This window comes from Oncorhynchus mykiss, chromosome 7 (assembly GCF_057628025.1).
Source record: "Oncorhynchus mykiss isolate SJ-2025 chromosome 7, ASM5762802v1, whole genome shotgun sequence".
In the NCBI taxonomy this organism is placed as follows: Eukaryota; Metazoa; Chordata; class Actinopteri; order Salmoniformes; family Salmonidae; genus Oncorhynchus; species Oncorhynchus mykiss.
In genome coordinates, this window is record NC_143028.1 from 56,511,570 (window position 1) to 56,529,726 (window position 18,157).

Consider the following 18,157-nt stretch of genomic DNA (forward strand, 5'->3'; position numbering starts at 1 on the left):
TACAAACAAGCAAGATTTCTGGCTCTCACAGACCTGTAACTTCTTCTTTGAGAGGCTCCTCTGTCCTCCACTCGTTACCTGTATTAATGGAACCTGTTTGAACTTGTTATCAGTATAAAAGACACCTGTCCACAACCTCAAACAGTCACACTCCAAACTCCACTATGGCCAGGACCAAAGAGCTGTCAAAGGACACCAGAAACAAAATTGTAGACCTGCACCAGGCTGGGAAGACTGAATCTGCAATATGTAAGCAGCTTGGTTTGAAGAAATCAACTGTGGGACCAATTATTAGGAAATGGAAGATATACAAGACCACTGATAATCTCCCTCGATCTGGGGCTCCACGCAAGATCTCATCCCGTGGGGTCAAAATGATCACAAGAACGGTGAGCAAAAATCCCAGAACTACACAGGGGGACCTAGTAAATGACCTGCAGAGAGCTGGGACCAAAGTAACAAAGCCTACCATCAGTAACACACTACGCCGCCAGGGACTCAAATCCTGCAGTGCCAGACGTGTCCCCCTGCTTAAGCCAGTACATGTCCAGGCCCGTATGAAGTTTGCTAGAGAGCATTTGGATGATCCAGAAGACGATTGGGAGAATGTCATATGGTCAGATGAAACCCAAATATAACTTTTTGGTAAAAACTCAACTCATCGTGTTTGGAGGACAAAGAATGCTGAGTTGCATCCAAAGAACACCATACCTACTGTGAAGCATGGGGGTGGAAACATTATGCTTTGGGGCTGTTTTTATGCAAAGGGACCAGGACGACTGATCCGTGTAAAGGACAGAATGAATGGGGCCGTGTATCGTGAGATTTTGAGTGAAAACTTCCTTCCATCAGCAAGGGCATTGAAGATGAAACGTGGCTGGGTCTTTCAGCATGACAATGATCCCAAACACACCGCCCGGGCAACGAAGGAGTGGCTTCGTAAGAAGCATTTCAAGGTCCTGGAGTGGCCTAGCCAGTCTCCAGATCTCAACCCCATAGAAAATCTTTGGAGGGAGTTGAAAGACTGTGTTGCCCAGCAACAGCCCCGAAACGTCACTGCTCTAGAGGAGATCTGCATGGAGGAATGGGCCAAAATACCAGCAACAGTGTGTGAAAACCTTGTGAAGACTTACAGAAAACGTTTGACCTCTGTCATTGCCAACAAAGGGTATCTAACAAAGTATTGAGAAACTTTTGTTATTGACCAAATACTTATTTTCCACCATCATTTGCAAATAAATTCATTAAAAATCCTACAATGTTTTTCTCATTTTGGTCTGTCATAGTTGAAGTGTACCTATGATGAAAATTAAGTGGGAGAACTTGCACAATTGGTGGCTGACTAAATACTTTTTTGCCCCAAGCTGGAAGTAGAAGCCTAAGTGTTGTTGTCCATTATTATTCTCCAATAGGGGAGGGGTGGTAGGGTTAGGGGAAAATAATAAAATATATACATGTTTTTTGCACTTGTTGTGCATTGCCTTTGTTATGTTAACTAGGCCTGCTATTTGTTAGCTTATATTGTTTGTTTGCTTGCCATGATGTGCTATGAAGCCATTGATAAATTAAATATCTGGCTTCTGCTTACCATGCCACATGCTACTGCACACCCTTTCTGGCCGTTCATTGTTAACTGCTGCTATATTTATGCATAGCTTTACCCATGTTATATGCTTATTGCATTGCTATAGTGTAATTTATTATTGCCATTAACAGCCAATTAATGAGGTATGTTCACTGATGTTATTTTCCTTTATTATTTGCACCTTTCTGTGTCTCCTTTTAGGTAAACCATACTCCATACAAAGCCAATCAAGTCTCAATTCAAGACGAATCACATGTCAACAACTGTCAATCATTCCCTGCCATGTATCATCTCGATTACCTGAATCTATAAGACTCTTAAACTGAAAAGCATCTCTGCCTCTGCCTGCTCTTTAACTGAAATCCCACAGTAGATGGGCATCACCATAACCTTCCCCTAATCCTCAATCAGTTACAGTCTTGTAACTGAAGAATATTGTGTGACAAGCTAGGAAGCAAAGTTTTGGTCAGTGTTTCCCTGTGCACCCTTATTAGAGGAGGACATGCAGGAAATGTATACAAGCACCCATTGTACATGTTCAGGTGAGAGCTTTGTACTGGGAAGATCCTTTGTGTGTACAGGCTGCATGGGGTTGTTGCTGTTGGTTTATTTCTGTGAGCCATTTTGTGGCCATGCTGTCTTGAATGAATATTTTGGGTGTGGTTGATGTTTATTATGTTAAGCCACTGCTATAATGTACTTTTGTTTTCAGTGGGTTTGTTAGGAGAGACTTTGCTGGTTTGAGGTCCAGGCAGTTTATGGTAGCGCCCTCCAATAAGGTGACTGTCTTTAAGTAAAGTCAGTTGTATTTCAAAAAGATGTATTGTTTATGTAAATGCAGTGGTTAACTGTTTATTTTGTATATTCAGAAGTGCAGTATTATTTGTCACTGTTTTTGGACATCTTATGAACTTGGTCAGCTGAATCTCTGTGAAACCCTGTATTTCAAAAAGCTATCTAGTGGAAGTAATATCTAAGAAGTCATTATGGTCTACTCTTGTTAATGTGTGTTATTTATCTATCTGTGTCAAACAAGCATACCTAATCCTCTAAGATTTAATAAACGTTGCTTGTTCTTTCTCTCCCTCTGTACTGTTTCCCTGTAATGGGCCTAGAACCTCTAATGTTTAGATGTTGCAATTGTAATACACATTTTATATTTTTGCTAAGGTGTTTTATGGTCCGTTGCATTGCTCAGAACTTTTGACCGAACTCAATAGGTGGCCTGTTACTAACCGGTGTCTTATGTTCTGGTTGAGGTGTTCACCTCATTAAACAGTAACTGCCATAGTCTGGTAGATGTGCCATTTTAGCTAACCTTAGTAGACAGGTGTTACTACAATATACTATAGTCATGTCTGCAAAAACACTACAGTAAATATTACAGTATACTACAGTCATGTCCCAAAATAAACTACAGTAAACCCTGCAGTGCACTACAGTCATGTCTGTAAAACACTATAGTGAATACTATAGGATCCTACAGGCATTTCTGCAAAAACACTACAGTGAATACTACACTGCTCAAAAAAATAAAGGAAACACTAAAATAACACATCCTAGATCTGAATGAATGAAATATTCTTAAATACATTTTTCTTTACATAGTTGAATGTGCTGACAACAAAATCACACACAAATTATCAATGGAAATCAAATGTATCAACCCATGGAGGTCTGGATTTGGAGTCACATTCAAAATTAAAGTGAAAAACCACACTACAGTCTGATCCAACTTTGATGTAATGTCCTTAAAACAAGTCAAAATGAGGCTCAGTAGTGTGTGTGGCCTCCACATGCCTGTATGACCTCCCTACAACGCCTGGGCATGCTCCTGATGAGGTGGCGGATGGTCTCCTGAGGGATCTCCTCCCAGACCTGGACTAAAGCATCCGCCAACTCCTGGACAGTCTGTGGTGCAACGTGGCGTTGGTGGATGGAGCGAGACATGATGTCCCAGATGTGCTCAATTGGATTCAGGTCTGGGGAACGGGCGGGCCAGTCCATAGCATCAATGCCTTCCTCTTGCAGGAACTGCTGACACACTCCAGCCACATGAGGTCTAGCATTGGTCTCACAAGGGGTCTGAGGATCTCATCTCGGTACCTAATGGCAGTCAGGCTACCTCTGGCGTGCACATGGAGGGCTGTGCGGCCCCCCAAAGAAATGCCACCCCACACCATGACTGACCCACCGCCAAACCGGTCATGCTGGAGGATGTGGCAGGCAGCAGAACGTTCTCCACGGCGTCTCCAGACTCTGTCACGTCTGTCACATGTGCTCAGTGTGAACCTGCTTTCATCTGTGAAGAGCACAGGGCGCCAGTGGCAAATTTGCCAATCTTGGTGTTCTCTGGCAAATGCCAAAAACATATCTATGTGCTGTAAGCACAACCCCCACCTGTGGACGTCGGGCCCTCATAACACCCTCATGGAGTCTGTTTCTGACCGTTTGAGCAGACACCTAAATGTTGTTGTCCATTATTATTCTCCAATAGGGGAGGGGTGGTAGGGTTTGGGGAAAATAATAAAATATATACATGTTTTTTGCACTTGTTGTGTCTGTCTCCATGGACTCATGGAGTCTGTTTCTGACCGTTTGAACAGACACATGCACATTTGTGGCCTGTTGGAGGTCATTTTGCAGGGCTCTGGCAGTGCTCCTCCTGCTCCTCCTTGCACAAAGGCGGAGGTAGCGGTCCTGCTGCTGGGTTGTTGCCCTCCTACGGCCTCCTCCACGTCTCCTGATGTACTGGCCTGTCTCCGGATAGCGCTTCCAAGCTCTGGACACTACGCTGACAGACACAGCAAACCTTCTTGCCACAGCTCGCATTGATGTGCCATCCTGGATGAGCTGCACTACCTGAGCCACTTGTGTGGGCTCTAGACTCCGTCTCATGCTACCACTAGAGTGAAAGCACCGCCAGCATTCAAAAGTGACCAAAACATCAGCCAGGAAGCATAGGAACTGAGAAGTGGTCTGTGGTCACCACCTGCAGAACCACTACTTTATTGGGGGTGTCTTGCTAATTGCCTATAATTTCCACCTGTTTTCTATTCCATTTGCACAACAGCATGTGACATTTATTGTCAATCAGTGTTGCTTCCTAAGTGGACAGTTTGATTTCACAGAAGTGTGATTGACTTGGAGTTACATTATGTTTTTTAAGTGTTCCCTTTATTTTTTTGAGCAGTGTATAATATACTACAATCATGTCTGCAAAAACACTACTGTGAATACTGAAGTGTACTACAGTCATGTCTGCAAAAACACTACAGTAAATACTATAGTAGACTATGGTCATGTATGCTAAAACAGTACAGTCGGCAAAAACAGTATAGTATACTACAGCCATGTCCGCAAAAACACTACAGTAAATATTACAGTATACTACAGTCATGTCAGCAAATAAACTACAGTAATTTTAACTTACTGTATTGGTCATGTAATTACATGAAGTTCATGATGATCAGCTCAGATACCATACTGTGCCCTTCTCCTTTCATCTCTTCCATTATTAGGTAGAGGGAAGGACCAGCTATAGGTCAGGAGCCTGCTGGTTTTCTGTTCTACCTGATAACTAATTGCACCCACCTGGTGTCACAGGTCTAAATCAGTCCCTGATTAGAGGGAAACAATGAAAAAAAGCAGTGGAACTGGCTTCGAGGTCCAGTTGTGTTTGAGAGCGCTATAGCTACCTACACCATATAGAACAGGGATGGACAACTCCAGTCCTTGGGGGCCTGATTAGTGACACACCCGACTCCAATAATCAACTAATCATGGTTTTCTGTTTATGAATGCAATTAGTTTAATCAGGCGTGTTAGCTATATGGCTGGGGGAAAAGTATGACACCAATCAGGCCCCCGAGGAATGGAGTTGCCCCTCGCTGATATAGACAATTGCTGATAATTACTTCATACTCACCTGATGTCAGAGAGAGGGTGAAGGTAAAAACTTGGTATGTCAAGCAGTGTTAGCTGGGTCTGGCTAGTTTTGATCGATTCTTGGACAGTGTGTACACACACACAGACAGAAACACGCATGCGTGCACGTGTACACACATCTTTGATATGATAGCTAGCTAGCTGTAGCCTTAAGCTCGATACTTGGTGACTTCTAACATAAGCTCCCTGTCTTGTCTGTCAGTAAGCCACCAAAGCATTGAAGGAAGGCAGCTAGCTAGTTAGCTTGACTTGACTTGTTGTTGGCCCTTATTACTAACCTGTCGAAAGCTAGCTAGCTGGAGCGATGGTCAGGTAACGTTAGTTAGAGTCTCACAGCTTTTACATTGACAACTTCTAGCACATGTATTCTGTTGCAGATCCTCATATCCATGCCCACACTGTCTTTGTTCATTACAATAATATCTATCTGCGGACTACATTAACTACCTACTTTAACTAGTTGGCGCGCCTACTACAGGCCGCGCCAACTGCCATTCAGGGTACTTGTAAAAGTATAATGTCCATTAGCATTACGTCACAACACGCCGTGCCCATTAGCATTACGTCACTACAAGCATTACGTTACTATAAACATTACGTCACAACACACTAGCTAGCTAGCTACTACACACTAGCTAGCTAGTATTGTACTAGCTAGCTAGCTAGCACTCACTGGATGTAACTCTGAGCTGGATGCTGGATGTAACTCTGAGCTGGCCCACCCAATTTACCTACCTCATCCCCATACTGTTTTTATTTATTTACTTTTCTGCTCTTTTGCACACTAGTATCTCTACCTGCACATGACCATCTGATCATGTATCACTCCAGTGTTAATCTGCAAAATTGTAATTATTCGCCTACCTCCTCATGCCTTTTGCACACAATGTATATAGACTCTTTTTTTCTTTTTTTCTACTGTGTTATTGACTTGTTAATTGTTTACTCCATGTGTAACTCTGTGTTGTTGTCTGTTCACACTGCTATGATTTATCTTGGCCAGGTCGCAGTTGTAAATGAGAACTTGTTCTCAACTAGCCTACCTGGTTAAATAAAGGTGAAATAAAAATAAAATAAAATAAACAGCTGCCTCTCCTCAAAGGCCTTTTTTGGAGCCAGGGCTCGGGAGCCCAGAGCTCTGTGATCCCTAGTACTCTACTCTAATCACACACACTAGCCAGAGAGATGAGCATGTGAGTGCATGCAGTTCCCATTCACATCACACTGTGCTGCTCGGATTGTAGTTGATATAATTTATCTGGATTCTCAGTGTGTGGGGAGCAGCGCTGGAGCTGGCTCTGTGCCATTACATGTGTAACAGTTTAACTTCAGTCTGTCCCTCGTCCCTACCCGGGCTCTAAACGCGCACCACCGCTAACTAGCTAGCATTTCACATCGGTTACACATGGTCCATGGTCTGTTTTAACCAATCGTGAGCTCTCTCCATCCCTGCTTTGTAACCCAACACTGAGTATGTTTGTGTGAGAGATAAACATCTAGACTAGACACAGCGAGCAGGTTAGATTAATCTTTCAGTAGGACAAGCAGATATCCCTGTTTTATTTCATGGTAGTATAACACCTTTAAAGGTGTTACCGTTCACGTGATATAGTGTGCAATGTGTGAAATTGTGTGGAAAGTTTTAGAAAGTCATTGTGAAAAGTCGTTTATGTTTGTCCCACTGGCAGAGTTACAGTATTTCATGTCTGGATGTCAGGCGTAATGTGCACTTAGTCATGTATGAGGTATAGTATGCCTAACAACCAACGTGTGTAGGTTTTTGGTGTGTCAGTTTAATAAACAAGAACCACAAACACTACACAGTATCCTTATAAACACAATGGAAATATAAGGATACGGTGACATACTGCATATTCAAAAGGTATTTGTCCTTGCAAATATGTAATGTGCAGTTTACACTTGAAACTTGAATCATTAATGGTGATTGGTTGAGTGAATCTTTCATGGGAGCAAATCCACTTTGGATCTAATGTGTTTGTAGATTTTCATCCATCACTCTGGTCCCTCAGGATCCTGACTAGACGAAGGACATGTTAGGGGTGGCCCTGATTGAGTTTAAACTCGTGTCTGGCCTTTAATTCACTCTCTTTTAACTTTAACTTTAACTTTTAACTGAAACGCTTTAGTCCAGTTTGTCTCTACCTCTCTTTGTCTTTCTTTGTCTCTTTGTCTCCCATAGTCTCTCTTTGACTCTCTCGCACTCTCTCTCTCTGACTCTCCCTATCTCTCTCTCTCTCTCTCTCAGCCTCTCCCTAAAGGCCAGGGTGGGTTTGCAGGCACCTCACCTGCCAGGATTAATTAAAGTTAATGAGTGCTGAGCACTGCCAGGGAGTAATCCTGCACTGCACTGACCTGGGACATGGATAGGGACACAGCCTCCACTGTGACCTTGTGTTGGATTGACACACACTGGCTGGTAGAGGAATAATAGGTGTGCCACAAGCAGGGTACACACAGCCCTGAATGCACTCTGTTAATCCACAATACCTTATCCAGATCCTGATGTACTCAGCATGTAGTACTCATCATCCTGTTCCCTGTGACCTTCTTACAGGTCCAAATGCTCTCATCATGCAGTGGAGTCGCAGACTGTGCTGTGAATCTATGTCTCTAGTAGTCTGCTAGTAGTACACTAACTTTGCAAGGTGCTTTGTAGAAGAACTAGGACAATAAGTCTGAGGGAGTCAGTCTGAAGGAGAGAGGCAGATGAGGAGGGACTGAAAGGAGGCATAAAGCAGGATAGGAACAAGGGCACACATTTGGCAGGGATATAGCACACCACAACTCATAGCTGAAGAGATTGCAGCTGACAGCCAGCTGACAGCCATCACACCCTCCTACTGTGATAGGGAACGCTGGTAATACACACACACTATCTGAGGATCAATGTGCACCCTCATCTCATGGTGTGTGTTCTGTCAATCACAATCCACAGAAAATACAACATTTGGTGGCAAAGAAAGTGGGTTACCAGGGAAACTAGTATTTTGGTTCACGTTTTTAAAAGGAATGGCACTGACATTCTAAACATTATTTTGGTCAGACTTGAATGACCAGGCCATCTAGATGATATTTATCTTTGACATTTTTTTCTCTTTAAAAACCCGCCAGTCCTGATAGGACCGTAGCCTTTTCATTATGTTCAGGAGAAATTAGTCAGAGAGCTAAGTGGGTCATGAATTAATCATATTTTTCAGGCGTCAGCTTTACATAATGACTGTTATTATTTGCTGCAGCCGTACTTAGGATATTTAGAGCATCTTTGAAAGTTGTTTAATCGCATAGTTTGGATCCAGACTAAAAGGCCTTGAAATGCTCTGGCATTAATGTTCAACATGTCACTGCACTGAAGTTTGACTGAAACGTGTTGTCTTGGTTGTGTTTCAACAGGTCCTGGCCATCATCTCCATCCTCTTTATCGTGCTGTCAACTATTGCCTTGTCTCTGAACACCCTCCCGGAGCTGCAGGACATAGACGAGTTTGGCCAGGTGACAGACAACCCTCAGCTGGCTCACGTGGAGGCGGTGTGCATCGCCTGGTTCACAATGGAGTATTTGCTCCGCTTCATCTCCTCGCCAAGCAAGTGGAAGTTCTTCAAGGGTCCGCTGAACATCATTGACCTGCTGGCCATCCTGCCCTACTACGTCACCATCTTCCTGACTGAATCCAATAAGAGTGTTCTACAGTTCCAGAACGTCCGGAGGGTGGTGCAGATCTTCAGGATCATGCGTATTCTGCGTATTCTGAAGCTAGCCAGGCATTCCACAGGGCTCCAGTCTCTGGGCTTCACCCTGAGGAGGAGTTACAACGAGCTGGGCCTGCTCATCCTCTTCTTGGCCATGGGCATCATGATCTTCTCCAGTCTCGTCTTCTTCGCTGAGAAGGACGAAGAGGACACTAAGTTTAAAAGCATCCCGGCCTCCTTCTGGTGGGCCACCATTACTATGACTACGGTGGGGTATGGCGACATATACCCAAAGACTTTATTGGGCAAGATTATTGGGGGTCTGTGCTGCATAGCTGGAGTGTTGGTGATAGCCTTGCCCATCCCCATCATCGTCAACAACTTCTCAGAGTTCTACAAGGAGCAGAAGAGGCAGGAAAAGGCCATCAAGAGGCGGGAGGCCCTGGAGAAAGCCAAGAGAAACGGCAGCATCGTCTCCATGAACATGAAGGAGGCGTTTGCACGTAGCGTCGAGCTCATGGACGTAGTGGTAGAAAATAATGGAGAGAACATGGGGAAGTTGCAGGGCAACCATATGTCTCCCAGCTACAGGAAAGGGACTCCCAAGCGGACTACCTCAGAGACGGTTTCCGCCAAGTCCCTGGAGCCCAGCTCACCAGACAAAGCCCGTCCTGGAAGCCCTCAGCACCTCAACGCTCAGAAACTGGAGGAGATGTACAACAAGATGGCCAAGACCCAATCTCAACCTAACCTTAACAACAAGAACAAGGGACCTTTATCTAAAGCAGCCAAGAAGAGAGATGAGATAGAGATGGGAAGCATCCCCATGGAGCCTGCCCCAACCACAGATATGAGGAGCATGTCCAGTATTGACAGCTTCATGAGCTGCGCTGCCGACTTCACCGAAAGCGCCCGCTTCTCTCACAGCCCCAGCACCAGTGTACCAGGGAGGGTTAGCGCCAACCCCGTGCTTGAGATCACCCTGGAGGATGAGGCCATGGACGGCCCTCACACTGCTACCAAGCTCCCTGGTGGACGAGGCTCTAAGTGCGGCCTCCCTGACAGCCCCCGTGGAATGCGCTTCAGTAACCCTCTCAAGAACCGCTCACTCAAGGTCAACTTCAAAGGTGGAGGCGCGGACCCCTCCTCCTCCTTCTCAACACAGGGTCCAGTGGGTGGGGCCCTCTCAGATAGCTCCGCCCTCTCTGACCACTCCTTCATGAGTCCTGAGGTGTCTGTCTACACCACCGCCAGCAGCAGGACCCTACCCCATGAGACCCTGATCCCCACAGTCTTCACATTCCACGACGCTTCCATTAGTAAGTTCATCGACGCTGACACAGACGAGGAGGAGCACCTCCATGATGGCTCAGGCACCAACCCTTCCCAGAGGCTCCTGGGAAAAGCCAGCCCCAAGCTCAGCTCCCATAGCAGCCACCACATTGCAGCCAACCACCTGGAGGGCTCCCAGAGGATGCTGGCTAATAGTGTGTTCCCCTTGGAGGGCAGGCCAGGGGGGGGACAGGAGAACCATGTGCTCTCCCGGGTAGAGAGGAGTTGTTCAAACACCAATAATGAGAGCAAGTGAGGCAGGAGGAGGGAAAAGGTAGTATAGAGAGCACCTAAACAGGAGGACATGGTGCAAACACTACAGAGAAATAAAAGAAAACATGAACTCTAACCCATACCAGGAGCTGCACCTCTACTCCCTTGAGTAAAAGGCACTGAAAACACATTTGGCGTTTTGTTTTGGTTTGTAACAAATGCCCAATAAGTATAACTTTTGGTACACAGGACGGAGCTTACACTTCCTTCCTTTTCCTGCTACTTGAGTGCATAGACTGTCAGGATGGCAGCAAAATTACTGAAGGCATTGGGAGATGCTACTGTGGGACTGAGAAAGAGAGGGTGCATTGCTGTGTCCAAAGGGGATACACATAACTCTGCAGAATCAGGTCATGCACTGTAGATTTAGCCATTACTGAATCAACATTGTGTTAAGAGAAATTTAGTTTGTTTTCTTCCCCAAAACTGGCCTTAGTTACAGTATATGCGACTGTGTGTATGCATAGCATGTGTGCGTGTGCTTGTATGTCTGTGAGTGTATGTTTATGCATGATGATAGGCAGATAAACATACACATACACACACAGGCATACATCATTTTATGTATATTATTTTTCCGTTCTTAAAAAAAAAAAAAAAAGTAAATAGCATAATTTCTTTGGTCTGTTATTTTGTGATGCTGTCTAAGAGGTGAACTTTCATCATTGTTGTAATGGTCAGCTATTACAGAGGACACAGCCACTGTCATATCCTGTCTGTTTCCCCATTCCCATCATGCCCTATTCCTGGCATGAGATAGTGAAAAATGTGATGAGTGATAAATATTTTCAATTCTGTACAGTGTATTCGTTGTTGTTTTGTTTGTTTACTTATGTGTTTGTTTTTGATTTTTGAGGGGTTTTATGCAAACAGGTGATATTTACACACAGAAAACAGGATAAGCCAGGTTCCTTTATGTTTTAATACTCTCTCAGATGTGTGGTTGTGGTTGGTTGTCATGAATCATATCCAATCACAGTTGCTACTGGGGAGGGGATAAACAGCATCAGCCCATTATCAGCCTGAAAACGTCATCCTGGCACATTTTTGCAAAAAGGTAAAAATGTACCTGATGTTTTTCTCAATACATTGCAGTCAATGGGAAAAGATGAGTGTCACAGGGTTGTTGTCTTTCTCAATACATTGCAGTCAATGGGAAATTATGAATGTCACAGGGTTGTTGTCTTTCTAAATACATTGCAGTCAATGGGAAATGATGAATGTCACAGGGTTGTAGTCTTTCTCAATACATTGCAGTCAATGGGAAAAGATGAGTGTCACAGTGTTGACATTTATCTCAATACATTTCAGTCAATGGGAAAAAGTTTGTGTCACATGGTTGACGTTTAATTTAATATTGCAGTCAATGGGAAAAAGTTTGTGTCACATGGTTGACGTTTAATTTAATATTGCAGTCAATGGGAAAAAGTTTGTGTCACAGGGTTGACGTTTAATTTAATATTGCAGTCAATGGGAAAAGATTAGTGTCACAGGGTTGATGTTTTTCTCAATACATTGCAATCAATGGGAAAAGATGAGTGTCACAGGGTTGACGTTTTTCTCAGTACATTGCAGTCAATGGAAAAATATGAGTGTCACAGGGTTGATGTTTTTCTCAATACATTGCAGCCAATGGGAAAAGATGAGTGTCACAGGGTTGAAAAGATGACTGTCACTCCAAGTGGCGCAGTGGTCTTAAGCACTGCATCTCAGTGCTAGAGGCGTCACTACAGACCCTGGTTTGATTCTAGGCTGTATCACAGCCGGCCGTGATTGGGAGTTCCATAGGGTGGTGCACATTTTGTCCAGTGCCGTCATTAGGTAGGCTGTCATTGTAAATAAGAATTTGTTCTTATCTGACTTGCCTAGGTCAATAAATAAACAGTGTTGAAGCTTATGTAAATACATTATCTTCAATTGGAAAAGATGAGTGTCACAGGGTTGATGCCCAAGTGGATACATTGCATTCAATGGGCAAAGATAAGCATCACAATATGAACGCATAGAGAAAGGCTTCACAGACATGACAATCTCCTCTCTCTTCTATCTATTTTTCCCTCATCTCTCTTTATCTCAGACAGAAAGACATCTCCACTCACATGCAGAAAGAGAGGCAGGCAGGCAGGAAAGCAGACAGATATATAAAATCACTGACAGCCAGGCAGGCAAACTCTAAACAAAACCCTGACCCTAGCTTAATGTCCAGATCCCAGCTCAACCCTAACCCTAACTCTAGCTTCCTGTCCACATCCCACCTCAACCCTAAACTGAGCCTTAACCCTAACCCTAGCTTCATGTCCACTTGCAGCTCAACCCTAACCCTAACCCTTGCTTCCTCTCTACATCTTGGCTCAACCCTATCCCTAACCCTTGCTTCATCTCTACATCTTGGCTCAACTCTAACCCTAACCCTTGCTTCATCTCTACATCTTGGCTCAACCCTATCCCTAACCCTTGCTTCATCTCTACATCTTGGCTCAACCCTATCCCTAACCCTTGCTTCATCTCTACATTTTGGCTCAACCCTATCCCTAACCCTTGCTTCATCTCTACATCTTGCCTCAACTCTAACCCTAACCCTTGCTTCATCTCTACATCTTGGCTCAACCCTATCCCTAACCCTTGCTTCATCTCTACATCTTGGCTCAACTCTAACCCTAACCCTTGCTTCATCTCTACATCTTGGCTCAACCCTATCCCTAACCCTTGCTTCATCTCTACATCTTGGCTCAACCCTATCCCTAACCCTTGCTTCATCTCTACATTTTGGCTCAACCCTATCCCTAACCCTTGCTTCATCTCTACATCTTGCCTCAACTCTAACCCTAACCCTTGCTTCATCTCTACATCTTGGCTCAACCCTATCCCTAACCCTTGCTTCATCTCTACATCTTGGTTCAACTCTATCCCTAACCCTTGCTTCATCTCTACATCTTGGCTCAACCCTATCCCTAACCCTTACTTCATCTCTACATCTTGGCTCAACCCTAACCCTAACCCTTGCTTCACCTCTACATCTTGGCTCAACCCTATCCCTAACCCTTGCTTCATCTCTACACCTTGGCTCAACCCTATCCCTAGCCATAACCCTAACACTAACTTCTTGTCCACATGTCCGCTCAACCCTAACTCCAAGAGCTGAAGCTAGGATGTGGAGGGATAGAGTTATGGCTAGGGTTAGGGCTGAGCTGCAAGTGGACATGAACCTAGGGCCTTAATCCAAGACATAACCTTAACCATAATCCAATTAACAATTGAATGAATGAATCAATGCAATGAATGAAATTGTATTTTCGTGTCAAATCGCCAATTGGCAACCAATCCCTTATGGGATTATTTGACAGATAAACAAACAATACAATGATTCACTATGGTAATTAAATGATAATTATGCTTCCGGGGTTCTCTGCATTGCATAAATAGTAAAAAATAAATGTAAAAAATGTTTTTTTTTTAAAGAATAAAAAAGGTAAAAATCAATACATAATAGTAAATTACATCCCTAGAGAGGTAAAATAATATAAATATTTATATACATACAGTTCAAATCGGAAGTTTACATACACCTTAGCCAAATACATTTAAACTCAGTTTAATCACAATTCCTGACATTTAATCCTAGTAAGAATGTCCTGTTTTAGGTCCGTTAGGATAACCACTTAACTTTTATTTCTTTCATCATATTCCCGGTGGGTCAGAAGTTTACATACACTCAATTAGTATTTGGTAGCATTGCCTTTAAATGTTTAAACTTGGGTCAAACGTTTCAGGTAGCCTTCCACAAGCTTCTCACGTTAAATTGGGTGAATTTTGGCCCATTGCAGATCGCCCTTTCAGGTTATGTCGATATAGGACTTGTTTTAGTGTGGATACAGATACTTTTCTACCTGTTTCCTCCAGCATCTTCACAAGATCCTTTGCTTTTGTTATGGGGTTGATTTGCACTTTTCGCACCAAAGTACATTAATCTCTAAGAAACAGAACGCGTCTCCTTCCTGAGTGGTATGATGGCTGCATGGTCCCATGGTGTTTATACTTGCTTACTGTTGTTCGTACAGACGAACGTGGTCCCATCAGGCATTTGGAAATTGCTCCCAAGGATGAACCAGACTTGTGAAGGTCTACAATTTTTTTTCGGAGGTCTTGGCTGAAATCTTTTGATTTTCCCATCAAGCAAAGAAGCACTAAGTTTGAAGGTAGGCCTTGAAATACATCCACAGGTACACTTCCAATTGACTCAAATTATGTCAATTAGCCTATCAGAAGCTTCTAAAGTCATGACATCATTTTCAGGAATTGTCCAAGCTGTTTAAAGTCACAGTCAACTTAGTGTATCGGGGGGCGTATGCCTCATGGCCAACGTGACATGGTGTGATGAAAGAAACATACAGGAACTCAAATCCTTCTGTTCACCTGATTTAGAATTCCTCACAATCAAATGTAGACCGCATTATCTACCAAGAGAATTCTCTTCGATTATAATCACAGCCGTATATATCCCCCCCCCAAGCAGACACATCGATGGCTCTGAACGAACTTTATTTAACTCTTTGCAAACTGGAAACAATTTATCCGGAGGCTGCATTCATTGTAGCTGGGGATTTTAACAAGGCTAATCTGAAAACAAGACTCCCCAAATTTTATCAGCATATCGATTGCGCAACCAGGGGAGGAAAGACCTTGGATCATTGTTACTCTAACTTCCGCGACGCATATAAGGCCCTGCCCCGCCCCCCTTTCGGAAAAGCTGACCACGACTCCATTTTGTTGATCCCTGCCTACAGACAGAAACTAAAACAAGAGGCTCCCACGCTGAGGTCTGTCCAACGCTGGTCCGACCAAGCTGACTCCACACTCCAAGACTGCTTCCATCACGTGGACTGGGAGATGTTTCGTATTGCGTCAGATAACAACATTGACGAATACGCTGATTCGGTGTGCGAGTTCATTAGAACTTGCGTTGAAGATGTCGTTCCCATAGCAACGATTAAAACATTCCCTAACCAGAAACCGTGGATTGATGGCAGCATTCGTGTGAAACTGAAAGCGCGAACCACTGCTTTTAATCAGGGCAAGGTGTCTGGTAACATGACCGAATACAAACAGTGCAGCTATTCCCTCCACAAGGCTATCAAACAAGCTAAGCGCCAGTACAGAGACAAAGTAGAATCTCAATTCAACGGCTCAGACACAAGAGGCATGTGGCAGGGTCTACAGTCAATCACGGACTACAGGAAGAAATCCAGCCCAGTCACGGACCAGGATGTCTTGCTCCCAGGCAGACTAAATAACTTTTTTGCCCGCTTTGAGGACAATACAGTGCCACTGACACGGCCTGCAACGAAAACATGCGGTCTCTCCTTCACTGCAGCCGAGGTGAGTAAGACATTTAAACGTGTTAACCCTCGCAAGGCTGCAGGCCCAGACGGCATCCCCAGCCGCGCCCTCAGAGCATGCGCAGACCAGCTGGCCGGTGTGTTTACGGACATATTCAATCAATCCCTATACCAGTCTGCTGTTCCCACATGCTTCAAGAGGGCCACCATTGTTCCTGTTCCCAAGAAAGCTAAGGTAACTGAGCTAAACGACTACCGCCCCGTAGCACTCACATCCGTCATCATGAAGTGCTTTGAGAGACTAGTCAAGGACCATATCACCTCCACCCTACCTGACACCCTAGACCCACTCCAATTTGCTTACCGCCCAAATAGGTCCACAGACGATGCAATCTCAACCACACTGCACACTGCCCTAACCCATCTGGACAAGAGGAATACCTATGTGAGAATGCTGTTCATCGACTACAGCTCGGCATTCAACACCATAGTACCCTCCAAGCTCGTCATCAAGCTCGAGACCCTGGGTCTCGACCCCGCCCTGTGCAACTGGGTACTGGACTTCCTGACGGGCCGCCCCAGGTGGTGAGGGTAGGCAACAACATCTCCTCCCCGCTGATCCTCAACACTGGGGCCCCACAAGGGTGCGTTCTGAGCCCTATCCTGTACTCCCTGTTCACCCACGACTGCGTGGCCATGCACGCCTCCAACTCAATCATCAAGTTTGCGGACGACACAACAGTGGTAGGCTTGATTACCAACAACGATGAAACGGCCTACAGGGAGGAGGTGAGGGCCCTCGGAGTGTGGTGTCAGGAAAATAACCTCACACTCAACGTCAACAAAACTAAGGAGATGATTGTGGACTTCAGGAAACAGCAGAGGGAACACCCCCCTATCCACATCGATGGAACAGTAGTGGAGAGGGTAGCAAGTTTTAAGTTCCTCGGCATACACACCACAGACAAACTGAATTGGTCCACTCACACAGACAGCATCGTGAAGAAGGCGCAGCAGCGCCTCTTCAACCTCAGGAGGCTGAAGAAATTCGGCTTGTCACCAAAAGCACTCACAAACTTCTACAGATGCACAATCGAGAGCATCCTGGCGGGCTGTATCACCGCCTGGTATGGCAACTGCACCGCCCTCAACCGTAAGGCTCTCCAGAGGGTAGTGAGGTCTGCACAACGCATCACCGGGGGCAAACTACCTGCCCTCCAGGACACCTACACCACCCGATGTCACAGGAAGGCCATAAAGATCATCAAGGACATCAACCACCCGAGCCACTGCCTGTTCACCCCGCTATCATCCAGAAGGCGAGGTCAGTACAGGTGCATCAAAGCTGGGACCGAGAGACTGAAAAACAGCTTCTATCTCAAGGCCATCAGACTGTTAAACAGCCACCACTAACACTGACACTGACTCAACTCCAGCCACTTTAATAATGGGAATTGATGGGAAATGACGTAAATATATCACTAGCCACTTTAAACAATGCTACCTTATATAAATGTTACTTACCCTACATTATTAATCTCATATGCATACGTATATACTGTACTCTATATCATCGACGGTATCCTTATGTAATACATGTATCACTAGCCACTTTATACTATACTATGCCACTTTGTTTACATACTCATCTCATTTGTACATACTGTACTCGATACCATCTACTGTATCTTGCCTATGCTGCTCTGTACCATCACTCATTCATATATCCTTATGTACATATTCTTTATCCCCTTACACTGTGTACAAGACAGTAGTTTTGGAATTGTTAGTTAGATTACTTGTTATTACTGCATTGTCGGAACTAGAAGCACAAGCATTTCGCTACACTCGCACTAACATCTGCTAACCATGTGTATGTGACAAATAAAATTTGATTTGATTTGATTTGATTTGATGTAAACTTCTGACCCACTGGAATTGTGATACAGTGAATTATAAGTGAAATAATCTGTCTG

General features: G+C 44.4%; 1 protein-coding gene across 1 annotated transcript in view; it reads left to right on the forward strand.

Moving 5' to 3' along the window:
* LOC110528168 (potassium voltage-gated channel subfamily B member 1-like) overlaps positions 1 to 11,649 on the forward strand; it is a 104,322-nt gene extending 92,673 nt beyond the window's left edge. Inside the window, exon 2 of the mRNA XM_021609995.3 lies at positions 8,945 to 11,649. Coding sequence (XP_021465670.1) covers positions 8,945 to 10,828 — 1,884 coding nt within the window. The 3' untranslated portion in view covers positions 10,829 to 11,649. The remainder of the gene's footprint in view (positions 1 to 8,944) is intronic.
* The last annotated feature ends 6,508 nt before the right edge of the window (positions 11,650 to 18,157 follow it).